This window comes from Mastigoproctus giganteus, chromosome 5 (genome assembly GCF_048544385.1).
Source record: "Mastigoproctus giganteus isolate SK-2022 chromosome 5, ASM4854438v1, whole genome shotgun sequence".
In the NCBI taxonomy this organism is placed as follows: Eukaryota; Metazoa; Arthropoda; class Arachnida; order Uropygi; family Thelyphonidae; genus Mastigoproctus; species Mastigoproctus giganteus.
Window position 1 is genome coordinate 162,798,631 of NC_143579.1, and position 16,200 is coordinate 162,814,830.

At 39.1% G+C, this 16,200-nt stretch overlaps 1 protein-coding gene across 1 annotated transcript in view; it reads right to left on the reverse strand.

Moving 5' to 3' along the window:
• CycJ (Cyclin J) overlaps positions 1-16,200 on the reverse strand; it is a 159,711-nt gene that overhangs the window by 21,438 nt on the left and 122,073 nt on the right. The window contains exon 4 of the mRNA XM_090374257.1: positions 3,788-3,947. Coding sequence (XP_090230383.1) covers positions 3,788-3,947 — 160 coding nt within the window. The remainder of the gene's footprint in view (positions 1-3,787; positions 3,948-16,200) is intronic.

The following is a 16,200-nucleotide window of genomic DNA, read 5'->3' on the forward strand; positions in this document are numbered from 1 at the left end:
TGTATTGGGAATAATTTTGGTCATCTGATTTATTCTTGTTGTAAACTAGGTTGCACTAAGAACAGAGCCCTGAGGGACTCCTTGTATATATGTTTTGAAAAGGACTTGCCAATAGCAAACTTGAAAGGTCCTCTACTGTAGGAAATTCTGTATGAAATAAGGTAAGCGACCTGTCTGATCCAGGGAATGAAGATCTCTCGGGATACCAAAATGCCAAGTTGTGTCAATGGCTTTCTCCATATTTAGACATGCCATGATGAGATGTTTATTTTGGATAAATGCATTCCTGATATTTGTTTCTGCTTTGATCATGAGATCCAGGGATGATCGGTTTTTTCTGAAACCAAATTGATTATCGGATAGCATATTTTGGGAATCTAGGTACTATGTCAGTTGACGGTGTATTATTTTTTCTAGGGTTTTACTTAAGCAGCTGGTGAGCGAAATGCACCTATAATTATTAGGAATAGAGAGATCTTTCCCTGGTTTGGGTATTGTGAGTACAAAAGTGACACTAGGAACTGGGGAATGAATGTTCCATGAAGATGCAATTGTAGAAGGTCTGTAGCGAAGATAGTGATTTATTACCCAGATGGTGTAGCATTATGTAGTATATGCCATCAGGGCCAGCAGCACCATTCTTTGCAGTGGATAGAGCCACTTGAAGTTCTAGCATAGTGAGTGGTTGATTGTATGGTAGAAAGGATTCGGTTCTGAAATTCAGATGGGATTTTTCAGCTAAGGTCTTAATCTTCTGAAATGATGGTTCGTATTCTGTCGATTCAGATAACTGTGAAAATACTGTCCCTAGGGCATCTGCAATCTCAATCCTTGAGCAGGCAGCTCCATCCCATTCCAGGTGATAAGTGGGGGTTTATAATTAATTGCCTTATTTTGCTCCATATAATTTTTATGTCAGTATTTTTATTAATTTCAGTTGCAAATCCAAGAGTTTTTTTTTTTTGCTTTCTTCCTAATATGGGAGGTATTAGCTCTAAGTTTCTTGTAGTTTATAAGGTTAGCAGTGGTAGGATATTTGCTGAATAAATTTCACGCACAGTTGTTTTCTTTTTTGCATCATTACAGTCCTCATTCCACCACTAGTTTCTGCTTCTACGGATGCTTGACTGTGATTGTGGGAGGGCAATAGATGCAGTTGCTAGGATCCGTTTTGTAATTTGGTTGGCAGCTTTGTCAATTGGATGATATTCAATAGCCTGATTGTCGAAGGATACATGAGATGTGAACTTTGCCCAATCAGCTTTAGAGAATTTCCATTTTGTGCTAGTTTCTGAAGTTATGCAGTGTGAAGTTTATTTTACAGATTATTGGATAGTGGTCACTGTTGAGCAGATCATCCAGAGCTGTCCACTCGATACTAGGGAAAAGGATCAGAAAGCAGATAGAGAGGTCTACTGCAGAGACTGTTCCTGTTGGGAGGTGGAGATAAGATGGTGAGCCAGTATTTTATATGGTTAGATTTTGTCTGTAGACAAGGATTTCAATGAGTTGTCCTCGTACATCTGCATTGGGAGATCCCCACAGTGGATGGTGTCCATTAAAGTCACCTAATAAACAGAAAGGGGTTGGTAGCTGCAGAATGAGACCTTCAAGTTCTTGAAAGGTATAAGGTAGATAGAAACCAGTGTTAGAGTAATACCAATTGCTATTCGCATGGCAACAGCTCCGATATCAGTTTGTAACGGAACCCATTTACAAGGAACCCTTGAGTCTACGAGTATGGCTACCCCTCCATGAGCATTAGTGGTAGCAGGTCTGTCTTGCCGAAAGAGTATAATTTTTTTTATTGAGGGAGACAACTGAGGTGTTAAGTATGTCTCCTGTAAGCAGGTTCCAATTGGATTATGGTTTATAATTATCTCATGGATGTTGTCAATATTGCAGCAAAAGCCTCCGCAGTTCCATTGAACGATGTTATTCATTGTTTGGATTTAAATGGTGAAGCTTTGTTTGTCTGCTTTTTCGAAGTCTGTTTCAGGCGGTCAACTTTCATTTTGTCTCTTTTTGAAAAAACAGGTCTGGTATCTATTTCGTCTTCTGGATGGATTTCCAGCATGGTTTCACTTCCTTCTTGATTGCGAGTCTTATTTGTGTACATAGGGGAAGAACATTTACTATGCTGTTTGTTAATGGGATCAGTTTTCTCTTTGAGAAGGTCTTATGGAAGTTACATGAGCAACATGTGGTATTGTGACTGGCGTGTTACTGGATCTGTTTGAAGTCTGCTGCTTTGAGGACAGGTACTGAAGAGTATAGATCGAGCCCATTCAGAAATAGAGATGCTTGGCAGAATAGATGTAACAGTCTGAACTGATATTGTATGAAATCTTTTAGCAGCATCAACATATGTATGTTTTGTCATCTGTTGCTGTATTGTTTTCTAGCTTGTAAAAATTACCCTTTTTTTTTCTATCTTGTACTTCTGGATTTTCTTTTCATATTTCCACTGGTCACATGTTTTAGAGAAGGCTGGGTTGTAATGCCTTTACAATTAGGGCAGAGTGAGGACTGTGATTTACAATCACCTTGGGCATGCTCCTTCAAGCCACAGTTAGGACATACAGCATCACCTCGACAGACTGTTTGGGAGTGTCCGAATTTCTGACATTTATATCATCTTAATGGATTTGAAATTAAAATACCTGGCTTTCACCAATGAAGGTAGATTTGGTGAACTAAATGTCAGTATGATGCTGCGAGTTTGGATAAGTTTTCCATCTTTCTTCAGCATAATTCTTTTCACTTGTGTGATCTGATCTTGTAATTCATTTACAATTTCCTCCTTTGAGACATTCATTAGGTCCCATTCTGAGATGACACCTTTAGAGGTATTGAGTGTAGCATGTGGTGACACCTTGACTGGAATTCCACCAAATGTGGTGAGTTTGAGAAAGGACTGTGTTTGGAGCTGGTGGTCTCACTAATAGATTGCCAGATTTAAGACATTTCACCATTTTCAGGGAACTTGCTACACTTTAGACATTTCTGTATGAGAAATGGCGATAGATTGCCTATGGCCTGATTCGTTAAAGAATGCAAGATCAGGAAACTTGGATGTTCTTCTCTGCAAGCATCCATCTTCAGTCTCTTTCTGTTGGTTGCATCATCGGGTTGGTGCAAATCCATTGAATTTGGATTTGGTGTCTGAATTGCGGGAAAGTTGTCGAAATCCATGTTTTGCCCCTTTTAGCCCTGGGGGTTTGCTTTACAAGCGAGGTTTCCGGCCCCGCAGCAGGGAGGCAGGAGCAGTGCCACGAGGTGACCAAGCACCTGAGTTGGTAAGTTAGTAATAATAGAAACCAAAAGGTGAATTTCCTTTCTGGGCCTTGTAGTGTGAAAGAGCTACTCAGATATAGAAATCAAGAAAACGGTATTTTAAACTAAAAATAGAAACATGGAGACATGTTACATGATCTACAAGTGAGTACATTATTAGAAATGCAGGAAATCTGGTTATTAAGGAATGGTTTTAAACCTCCTGGGTTGCAACATGTCATGTTCAGTTTCTGTCCAAGAGCTAGTCTGCTGTAAAGCCGGAAACAGATTATGATCCATATTTGTTCCTTTTGGTCCTTGGCAGATTAACTGTTCTTCCAAGGTTTCCAGCTCTGCCACAACACACAATTTTTTTATATAATTCAACTTTATCATTATTCAGGCTTATGTTACATAGTCCAAAAAAAAAAAAAAAAAAAAAGTGCTATTGCAATTACTGAACAAGAATTGGCAGTTATTTCAATTGTCATGAGGGGGGGGGGAAGCTTACCCTAATAAGAGATTTGTACATGGAATGAGATTTTCAATTAAATAATAGGAACGTTTCTGCATAATCAGTGCCCAATATGGTTTCAGAAGAAGACGTGCGCGAGCAGCTACCACACATGAAGCTGCTACAAGAGATGAGGAATACTGCCTGAATATTGGATCTGGAAAATATAAATAAATAAAATACAGTTAGCTTCGGTTTATAAACATCCAATTTTCAAACACATATTTTTAACTTTACCATGACTTTATGAAGCAATCACCTTTTGAACTTACAGTAAAATGGATAAGAATGGATTAAATTTTCAGCTTTTAATTAAATTTAAAAAGACTAGAACATGAAATAAAACATTTTTTACCTGAAAAATGTTGCCCAAAATTTCCTTGCATGCTATGGTATAAAGGTATGCTAGAAGCACACAGTAATGTCTACCTTTAGTCATCATTACAGCCAGTATTATAAAGCAGTCAGGTGAATTATTGAAAAAGAAATCTGTTTTATTGTGCTGTTGTTGGTATAGGGCTTAATGACACAAGGGCTACTGAGGCCAAATTGTTGTTGTTGTTGGTGGTGGTGGCATGAAAGTTTCACAACACAAGGGCAACTGTGGCCAATATGTGTCTGTCAGCGTCATTACGTTCATTTTAATGATTTAGGATGGATATATCAGAGTGTATTTATTATTCCTAGATGTTTAATATATATAAAGAGCTCACTTAGGTTTGCTTTGTCACCAAGTACATGAGAGAGGGTTAGAGGAGTGTGTGTGTGTGTGTGTTATGGAGGTTTAATGGCGCATAAGCTGCTGGGGCTATAATGCACCTATTCATAGGAAACTGTTAAAAACAAATTTTTGTTATAATAACTTGATTTTTGTTAAAGTGGTCTTTCAGAATTTATGATATAGTCCAATTTTTTTCAGGAAAGAGAAAAATTCATTGATATTTGCTTCCTCGCCAATAATATGATTTAGTGTCATTGGTTCTCGCAGATTTCTCAGGGAAGACAGGACGGATGTTCTTTCTTGTTGATACTGTGGGCAGTCAATTAGAATATGTTTCACTGATAATTGAGTTAAACAGTGTGGGCACTGAGGAGGATCCTCTCCTGTGAGTAGATGGAGGTGAGTGAGATACGTATGTCCTATTCGTGCCCTTGCAAGTACCACTTCTTCTCTTCGCACTGTTTTGGTGCTAGTGTGCCAAAGCTTTGGGTGTTGTTTCAACTGATAGAGTTTATTATTGGTTTGGGATTGCCATAGATCTTTCCACTGCGCGAGACATGCTGTTTGTATGATGCGATTGTAGTCAGAGGCTGGAACATGGACGGAGGTTAAATCAAAAGTTGATGGATTTTTAGCAGTTTTGTCAGTGAGTTCGTTCCCCTTTATCCCCGAACGTGCTGGGATCCAGCAAAAGGTCACTGATTGATGACGTTCTTCTATTTGCAATAGGAGACTTCTGATTTGATCTAACACAGGGTGAACCTCCTTGTAGGAGGAATGTTGTATTGCTGTAATTGAGCTGAGTGAGTCCGTGTATACTATGTATTTTACAGATGGGTAGTGATTCAGATTTTCTAAGGCTAATTTTATTGCATGGAGTCCTGCTGAAAAGCTGCTATACTGAGCTGGAAGAGCAGCCGAAATTATTGAAGAAGGAAATACTGCCGCTGCTCCTACCGCTGAATGTGATTTGGAGCCATCAGTATAGATCGGTAAAAAATCAGTATATTTTTGAATATGGCTTGCATGGAGTTGTTTCACATTGATTATTGGTAGGCGATTCTTTCCCCATTCGTGAAGATAAGTATCGCAGGTTAATTGTAGAGGAGGACTCCAAGGTGGTTAAGAGTAATTCATTACTTGTTGCCTGTTGAAAATTGGAACATTCCAACTCTGTGTTATTTCAATTAGGCGTAAGCCTGCTGGTCTTATTTTAGTGGGTTTGTTTCTATAGAGATTTTGCAGTGGTGGATTAAAAAAGGTATGGCTCAACAGGATGCTGCCAGCAACTTTGTATTCGGGCTGCATACTTAAGAAGCAGCGTTTTTCTGCGGAGATAAAGAGGTGGCTCATTAGCTTCAATATATAAACTATAAATAGGAGAAGTCCTGAAAGCACCAAGTGCAATCCACAATGCACTATGCTGTATAGGATCTAGCCATCGTAGTGTACTCTTACGGGCAGAATCATAGAGTGGAGCACCATAATCTAATCGGGATCTGATCAGTGATCTATATAAGAGCAGCAAAGATGTACGGTCTGCTCCCTAAGACAAGGCAGATAAAGCTCTTAGTATGTTTAGTTTTTTGAGGCAGGAAGTACATACAAATTTAATGTGCTCAAGGAAATTTAGTTTCCTGTCAAGGATTAAGCCTAAGAATCTGATGTTGTTAGTCACTGGAATGGTAAAGTTTGATATATGAAGTTCAGGATCTGTATGTATTTTCCTTTGATTGCAAAAATGGATGGCAACAGTCTTCTGCTGTGATAGACGATAGCCATTTAACCTTGCCCACATTTGGACTTTATTCAGGGATATCTGCAGTTGCCGTTCAATGGATCTCATGTTCTGAGAATGGCAAGAAATAGAGATATCATCAGCGTAAAGGTACGTCTGAACAGCATTTGGAAGTTCTTTTGTGATGGAATCGATTCTAAGGGCGAAAAGGGTTGCACTCAGTACAGACCCTTGTGGCACTCCTTCCTGTGAAAATGTTACAGAAAGCGAGTTGTGATATCGAACTTGGAATGAACGATTCTGAAGAAAGTTCCTAATGAATATAGGCAGGTTGCCTCGTAAACCAAGAGCATAAAGGTCACTGAGAATGCCACGACGCCAGGTTGTATCAAATGCCTTTTCTATGTCTATGGAGACCATAACTAGATGTTCATTTTTTACAAAGGCATTACGAATTGCAGACTCAGCTTTGATCATGAGATCTAAGGAGGACCTGTTCTTACGAAACCCATGTTGGTGATTACTCATTAGGTGTTCTGTTTCGATGATCCAAACAAGTTGATTATGGATAATTTTTTCAAGTAATTTACCGAGGCAACTGGAGAGGGAAATTGGTCTGTAACTGTACGGACTGGTAGGATCTCTTTCAGGTTTCAAAAAGGCAAGAACTGCTGCATGGTGCCAAGAGCTGGGATAAAAGTTTTCCAGAAATATTCGGTTATAGTAAATTAGCAGTATTTCTAAGTTTTTGTCACCAAGGTTTTTTAACATGATATAAGATATTCCATCTGGCCCAGCGGCACTGATGCGTGTTGTTTTAATGGCATGTAGAAGTTCAGAATATTGAAGAGGCTGGTTATACGGAAGGGAAACTGAGGTTCGAAAGTTGATGGCACGTTGTTCAGTCGTGATCTTTATTTTCTGGAAATCAGGAGAGTAATTTGATTCCGCAGAAACTTCGGCAAAAGTTTTAGCCAAGGCATTTGCTATATCTTCAGGAGCAGAGAGTTCTTGCCCATTCCACGAAAGAATTGGGGAAGGGGTGGTTGGAAATTTGCCAGAAATCTGCCTAATTTTCTTCCATATTAACCTGGAGTTAGTGTTTCTATTTATGGTAGATGTAAACCGGATCCAAGAATTCTTCTTGGCTTGCCTCTGAATAAGAAGTGCTTTTGCCCTTAATTTCTTGTAGTTGATAAGGTTATCTGTGGTTGGGGATTTACGAAATAAATTCCATGCTTTATTTTTTTAACTTCTTTGCTTTTGTGCATTCTTCATTCCACCAATAGTTAATGTGCCGTCGGAACTGGGTATTCGACAGTGGAATTGAACAGTTTGCTGCAGATAGTAGTTGAAGTAATATAATCTGTGGCTTCATCTATCGACTGTGTTCTTATAAATTTCTCATCCAGATTGACAGCTGACTGAAATTTGGCCCAGTTGGCTCGAGAGAACTTCCATTTCTTGCAGGGTTTGGCTACTGGCGGTTGTGCAGTGAGCAAATCACAAATAATCGGAAAATGATCACTGCCCATGGGATTGTCCATAACAGACCATTCCATGATTGCATACAGAATAGGGGAGCATATCGAGAGATGGATTGCAGAAGTTTGTCCAGTTGGTAATTGTATATGAGTAGGTGCACCGGTATTAAGAATGGTAAGGTTTTGCTTATCTATCAAGGTTTCAATCAGTCGTCCATGCCTGTCCAATTTAGTAGGTCCCCATAAGGGGTGGTGGCCATTAAAATCCCCCAGGAGACAGATAGGGGAAGGTAGCTGTATTATCAGGTTTTCAAGATCTTGGTAAGAGAAGGTATGACTTGGTGGGAGGTAAATTGATACTAATGTTAACTCAATTTCTGTTACCAAACGTACAGCAATGACTTCAATTTCAGTTTTCAAAACAATTTGCTTGGTTGGGGTATTTGAACTGACCAAGATGGCCACACCCCCACGAGCGGAAGTTGAAGTATTACGATCTTGTCGGTAGATAGTATAGTTCTTTATGCTGGCAGAAATTTGGGAAGTTAAATAGGTTTCTTGTATACAGAAACCAACTGGAGAGTAGCGGTTAATTAAGTATTGAATATCGTTAAAATTGCTTCAAAATCCTCGACAATTCCATTGAAGAATATAAGGCATTATTGGTGTTTAGTAAAAGAAGCTGTATCTGACTGTTTTTTTGATGTGACTGTTTTATGGCGTTCAGGTTTCGGTTTGTCTTTTTTGAAAAATGGCCGACCGATGTCCATATCTTCTTCCACATGTATTTCTAAGACTGGGTCTTCCTCTCCGGATGAGTCAATTGTATCCATGGATTTGTCTTGAATATTCATTTTCATGTTTGAACCTCGATTATTTGATGCAGCAGCATTCGTTGGAGGAGTAAGAGAAGGAGATTTCGCTGGTACTGTAAGAGCAGTATTGCTTGCCTGGTTCAACTGTTTCGGGATATTGGACTGTTGCTGGGATAGAACAGTTCGTGCCCAGTCAGAGATTGAGTTGTTTGAGGGGACTGTAACATCCGTCTGGGTGGCCACTGATTGATATTTTTGTGCGACACTGGCATATGTATGTTTTGTAATACTGGGGCCAATTAATTTTCTCGCTTCTTGAAAGCTTACTTTATTTTCAATTTTATACTTCACAATTTTCTTTTCAGTTTTCCATCTGTCGCATGTCTTAGAATAGGCGGGATGGTTTCCTTTGCAGTTAGGACAGCTCATTTCTGTTGCTGAACAGTCATTTTGAGTATGATCGGTGGACCCACAGTTGGGACAGACTGGGTTTCCTCTACATGCCGTTTGAGAGTGGCCATACTTTTGGCACTTATAGCATCTCAATGGATTAGGGATGTAGGGTCTAATTCGGCAAAGAAGATAACCTGCTTTTATGGAAGAAGGTAGGTTTGGGGTATTAAAAGTGAGTATAATATTCCTTGTAGGTGCCAGTGTGTTGTCCTTTTTAATCATGATTCTTTTTACTGCAATTACATTTTGCTCCTGAAGTTCTTGACATATCTCCTCCTCTGAGACATTCAGTAGGTCCCAGCTGGATATAACACCCTTAGAAGTGTTCAGGGTACCATGGGGAGAGATTTTTACCGAAATTCCAACAAAATTTGTAAGTTTTAGTAGATGCTCCGGATGTTTCCTGCTGATTGTTTCTATTAGTAGATCTCCTGATTGCAGTCGCTTGACTGTTTTAGGAGATCCTGCAAGACTTTCGAGGTGTTTCTGAATAAGAAACGGAGACAATTTGGTGAGAGGCTGATCCATAAGTGAATGCATTATGAGAAATGCAGGAAAATCTATGTTTGAAGAGTTGGTCTTAAACCTCTTCGGTTGAGACATGTCATGTTCATTTTCTATGTCTGGCCGAGAGCTTGTCGGCTCTAGTGGAGGAAACGTATTGTGTTCCATAATTGCTCCTTTTGGCCCTTGGCAGATTAACTGTTCTGCCAAGATTTCCGGCCCCGCCACGGGGAGGCAGGAGCAGTGCCTGGTGTGACCAAGCGAGAAGTAGTAGGGGTTAGTAATAAATATATAAGAAATAAAGAAAAGTGACTTTCCTTTCCGGCTCTGTAAAGTACTTTTTTAACAAGAGCTGCTACTGAAAAAATAAATTATTTTAAGGACAGGAACGTAAAAGAACTATAATATCACTTTTGGAAAATCACTCTTTAAGCACATAGAATTCGCTTAGTCACAATCGCTTGGCACCCGGGGCCAGGGTTAGAGGAGCTTGCAAGTTTGCTAATGATTGGAAGGATGTGGTTCAAACGGCTGAATAGGATGGACAATCAATCAGGATGTGCCTTACTGTAAGTTGTATCTGACAGACAGAGCAGAGCGGTAGATCTTCTCTTAAAAGTAAATGTTTGTGAGTGAGGAAGGTATGTCCAATGCGCAGTCTTGTTAATATAACTTCCTCCTGTCTATTTGCAAGTGAGCTAGATTGCCACAAATATAGATTTTTTTTTTATTCTGCGAAGTTTATTGCACGATTGGTCCCTCCAAAGTTGTTTCCAGATGGAAGTATATTTGGTAAGAAATACATCCCCATAATCTTTAAATGGTACAAACTGAAAGTTATCTTGTATATTAAGATCTGGATTTTTTGCGGCTTGGTCTGCATGATTATTTCCTAGAATTCCAGCATGGCTGGGAATCCAACAGATAGACATTTGTTTTCTTGCTTTATGCAAAACTCAGAGTTGTTTTTTGATATGCTGAATCAAGGAATTTGAGGAATGTTTGCTGTTCTGTAAAGCTGCTACTGCACTAAGGGAGTCAGTATAGATTAGAGCAGGTAGAAGTTGATGCTGGGTAATATCATCCAGTGCTAGCTTAATAGCATATAATTCTGCTGTGAAAATACTGCAAACATGAGGCAAGGAGACAGATATAATATATTTCGGTAAAACTACTGCGGCACCTACTGAGTTGTTCGATTTTGAACCATCCATGTAAATCTGATGACTGTTTCTATTTTCAAAACTGTGCAGTGCATGAAGCTTCTGTAAAACGATTGGAGAGATCTCTTTTTTATTCCTGTTTGTAAGATGTGATATGGACAAAGGCACAGTCGGAATCCAAGAAGGTTCTGAGTTTATATCTACTGCAGAAATGTGCTGGAAATGTATTTCCCAAACTTGAGCTAAGTGTCTGAGGTGCAGTCCTACTGGTTTATTTTCATTTGGCTTGCAATCATAATTACTCGTCCATGGTGGATTGTGAATAATGGACCAATTTGGATGTGATGGTTGACCGTATATTTTTGCCACATACATGCACAGCAGATAATCTCGTCGAAGATGCAGCGGGGGTTCCGAAGCAATCTGCATACAGGCTGTAGATTGGTGAAGTTCTAAATGCTCCTAGAGCTATGCGGAGAGCATTATGGTGAATGGTATCTAGGCAACATAAGATGCTCCTTGCTGAAGCATATACAGGAAATCCATAATCCAAACAAGATCTAATCAAAGTTTTATATAATAGTAATAATGTGGACCTGTCGGTTCCCCAGGCCATTGAAGATACTGGGCGCAAGATGTTAAGGTTTAAGAGGCAACTAGTTCGAAGTCTTAGTATATGTTCATGAAAGTTTAGTTTTCTATCTATTGTTAAGCCCAAAAAGGAGAAATTTTGAACAACAGGTAGAGCAATTTTATTTAAGTATAAGACCAATTCAGGATGAAGACCACGCATTTTACAGAAGTGTATAACAACTGATTTTTTCTCAGATATTCTATATCCATTATTTTGAGTCCATACTTCTATTTTGTTTATGGATAATTACAGCTGTCGTTCAATTGTGTTCATGCTTTGTGATTGAAATGAAATGGAAAGATTATCTGCATACATATATATTTCCAATGGTGGGGGTATAACCTTTGTGATATTGTTCACCAGCAGTGCAAACAGGGTTGCACTTAATACCTGGGGAACCCCTTCCCCAGGGATATTGTAGATAAACAGCCTTTATATCGTACCTGAAATGTTCTGTCGGCAAGAAATTTTTCTATAAATTGTGGAAGTTGTCCTCTGTATCCTAATTGAAATAGATTTCGTAGAATTCCGAATCTCCATGTTGTGTCAAAGGCTTTTTCAAGATCTAGATTTACCATCACCATATGCTGCTTTCTTATAAATGAGTTTCTAATATTTGTTTCCACTTTGACAAGTAGGTCAAGTGTTGATCTATTTTTCCTAAATCCAAATTGGTGGGGTGACAAAACATTCTCTTTTGACAGCAACCACGTAAGTCTATTATGCACCATTCGTTCAAGGATTTTTCCTAAGCAGCTGGTCTGTGAAATCAGGCGATAATTATATGTATGGGAAGGATCTTTTCAGGGTTTGGGAAATGCAAGGACAATTGCATTTCCCAAACACGGAAAAAAATTGCCGCCATATGGATGGATATAGGTTGTTCAGAAAAATTCTATTATATAGAGCTAGCAGGATTTCCAGACAATCAGAGTTTAGGTGTTGTATCATAGTATAATAAATGCCATCGTGACCAGGTGCGCTATTAGGTAATTTTGTAATGGTTGTAAGTAATTCCTCTTTTAGAAATGGTAGATTATAGGAATGAGATATCTTGGTAGAGAAATTCAACTTACTCCATTCAGCTTGCTCTTTATATTTTTGAAAGTCAGTGCTGTAGCTTGTAACTGCTGATATGGAAGCGAAAGAGTCAGCCAAAATTTCTGATATCTGGTCTGTTTGAAAAACGTCCTGCCCTTTCCAATGGAAGATTGGAGATTGTGTGATTGGATATCTTCCACTTAAAATCCGAATTTTTTTTTCCACACCAACCCAGGATTCGAGTTCCAAGTAAGTGAGGAAGTGAACAGGATCCAAGACTTTTTCTTTCCTTTTTTCTGAATTCTCCTCGCTTCAGCTTTGGCTTTTTTATATGCAATTAAATTGGCGGTAGTTGAATATTGACAGAATCCATTCCATGCACGATTTTGTTTTGTTTTTGCTGTTGCACATTCTGCATTCCACCAAGTGTTGTACCGTGCCTGCCTTGCCTTACTTATTTGAGGTATTGTAGCTTTGGAAGCTTCTAGCAGTTGATCGTTGATATATAAGACAGCATCATCTATTGGCAGGGTTTCTATTAATTGCTTATCCAGTTTGATTAATTGCATATATTTACTCCAATTAGCTTTTTCAAAATTCCATACTGTTCTGGTTCCTTCTGTAAGAGTTGATTGTGTCTGTATGGAACATACTATCGGAAAATGATCACTGTTGTAAGGATCATTCAACACGAACCATTCTATACTAGGATAAATTGATGGAGAACATATTGTTAAGTCTATTGCAGAGGTGATACCTGTACCCAAATTGATATAAGTGTGAGATCCGGTATTCAGTAGTTGATCATCTATGAAAATTTCGATTATGTTACCTCTGTCTATGTGAGTAGATATCCACAAATGATGATGGGCATTCATATCTCCCATAAAGCAGTAGGGAGGTTGGAGCTGCATAGTAAGATCGTTTAATTCCGATCTGGAGAGAGGGATATTTGGTGGAAGATAAATGGACGAGATTGTGATTTTTAGTGGGTGTTCGTTTCCTATTAGAAATTGGAAAAGATATGTTGACAATACCTTTGCCCTGGTCCAGAAGGGGAGGGAGGATGATGCCGTTTGCTGGCTTAACAGCTTCTCCCAATTTATACAATTTACCTCAGAGGTGGAAACAGGTCGTACCCTGCCGTTTTTGGATGTATTGGTCTCTAGGGTGGGTTCTAGACTTAAGACGTCAGTTTTTAAAAACCCATTTGTAGAGGCCAATACACCCACTACAATTCAGCACAAGCTGGACAATACAAGAATAGTGTAGTGAAAACTTTATTTGACAGAGCAAGATCACACTGTACCACTTCTGAGGATAAAGGAAAAGAAATTAATCGTGTCACGGCAGAACTTAGAAAGTGCGGATACCCCCAGAGGAGCCTGGATAGATATAGCAGAGGAGTGTCTGAACGTAGGGAGCCGTTCGTCCCGGTAGCCACTACATACATCCCCTGGGCGGAGGCTGTGCACAGCTGTGTCCCAGGTCAAAGACCATATACCAAAAGATCTCAGTAGCGGAGTTGTTTATAGAATAGAATGCCCGGATTGTGGGGAGTGTTATGTGGGGGGAAACAAAACAACGGCTCAGGGATCGTCTGGGGGAACATTTATATGCCATAAGAACCGCTGACTACAATAAGTCTGCTGTGGCCGAACATTTTTCGGAGAAGCAGCATCAAATCTCCCCGGAGAACGCGTGGCGCATTATAGCCTCAGTTGCTGATGCGCCAATAAACTCCAAACCAATCCAATCCAAAAACCCCGGAGAACGCTATTATTTTTGAATCGTGCACATGGATACTGGGAGCGTAAATGGTTCGAGAGTTTACGGATTGGCTCATCCAGTAAGAATACTATGAATAGAGATATGCCTATTCATCCTATTTTTGAAGCAATTGTATTAAGTTCGGATGAACGATTTTGTTTGCCACGTACCCGAGCCATTTCTGTTTCCGTCCATGTGCCAATAGAACCATGTGGAGAAATACCACGTGTGGAGGTACCGTGAGCCTGCTATATAAAGAGATGTTTCAGGAAGTCTTATTACTGTTGAAGAAGGGAGTGACGCTCTCAAAAGCTTCAGGTTTTTAACGGCTTTTAATTTAAATTTTTATTTCAGCATATTTTATAGTAAATGATTTTTATTCAGCTTTAACATTCTGTAATATACAACTATTAGTTTATTGTAAATAATTTTTTTGATTTTATTTTTGATATTATTTGTAAAAAAAAAAAAAAAACCACTTAGTTATTTAATGGTCGGCGTATGAGTTTATTTCCTAGACATGAATTTTCCCAACCTCAGAGGCCTCTTTCAGGAAAATTTCTAGTATTGTTTCTTCCGTCTGATTCTTTTCTTCTACTTCCATGTTGTCCATTTTATTCCCATTTACTTCAGTGGTTCTATCTTGTTTTGTGGATTTGCTGATTTCTCTGGTTGGTGGTATCATAATGGGCGTGTTTATTGCCTGTTCTGCTTTTTGTTTTGGTTTTGGGTCAATGAGCAGTGAGCGTGCCCAATGTGACATGGACCTTTTTGGTGGGATCGTTACTTCTGTGTGTTTCTATTGCTTTATAAGTTTGTGTTACTTATGCATAAGATGGGCTATTTGTTCTTTGTGGTTGTATTGTTCTTTTAGCTTCTTGATATGCTACATTGTTTTCCACTTTATATTTCTGTATTCTCTTTTCTCTCTTCCACTCTTCACATTCTTTCGAGTAGGCATTATATGTTCTCCTCTGCAGTTGGGACATCTTGAATTTTGTGCTGTACAGTCTTGTTGGGTATGTTCTCATGACCCGCATATTGCACAGATAGCAAAACTTCTGCATACTGCTTGAGAGTGTCTGTACTTCTGACGCTTAAAATATCAGACAGGATTTGATATGTATGGTCTCAGTGGGCAGTTTAGATATCCAGCTTTTACAGTTTGATGGTTTTGGAGTATTGAAGGACAGAATTATATTCCTCGTTGGGATAATTTCTCCGTCTCTTTTAATTGTTATTCTTTTAACTTGTATAGCCCTTGATCTTTCAGCTCTTTGATTTCATCTTTGGGAATGTTGAGGTCCCATTCAGTAATTACTCCTCTTGAGGTATTCAGAGTGGAATGGGGAGTAACTGTTATTGGAATATCTCCAAAAGTTTTTGCTTTCATTAGATGTTCAGCTTGTTTTTGGTTTGTCATCTCTACTAGCAGATCCCCTGACTTTAGTCTCTGACTGTTTTAGGGGAACTAGCTATGCTTTCGAGAGTTTTCTGGATTCAAAATTGTGACAAACTTCCTATTGATTGTTCATTCTTGGAATGAATAATTAAGAACAGCAGTGCAACTAGAGGGAAAGTCTGTCTTTTGTCACTTAGCTGTACCTGAACCTACTTCCTGTAATTTTCTGCTAATTTGAGTAGCAGAAACATGGTCTGTGCTTGACATGTTTGCTCCTTTTGGCCCTTGGCTGGAAGACTTTTCCGCCAAGATTTCTGGCCCCGCCACAGGGAGGCAGGAGCAGTGCCGTTAGGAGGCCAAACGGTTAAAGTGTTACTTGGTTAGTGTTACAAAAAATATATGGAAAAGGGAAAGAAAGGTGAATTTCCTTTCTGTGTTCTGACTTGTAGTTTTCAAGTACAGAACTGTTTTTAAATGAAACTGTTGAGAGAAAGATGGGAACTGAAAAATAACATTCACTTATCAAAAGCACTCTAAGTTGCAGTAATGCCGCTTGGCTCGAAAAACGCTTGGTACCCGGGGCCTTTCAGTTCTATTAATTTAAAGGGTTGGTTGTCTGGAAAGGAGCAGTGCATTGAGAAGTTAATTTTATACCGTTCTGCACAATGTTTAATTCTCTGGAAAG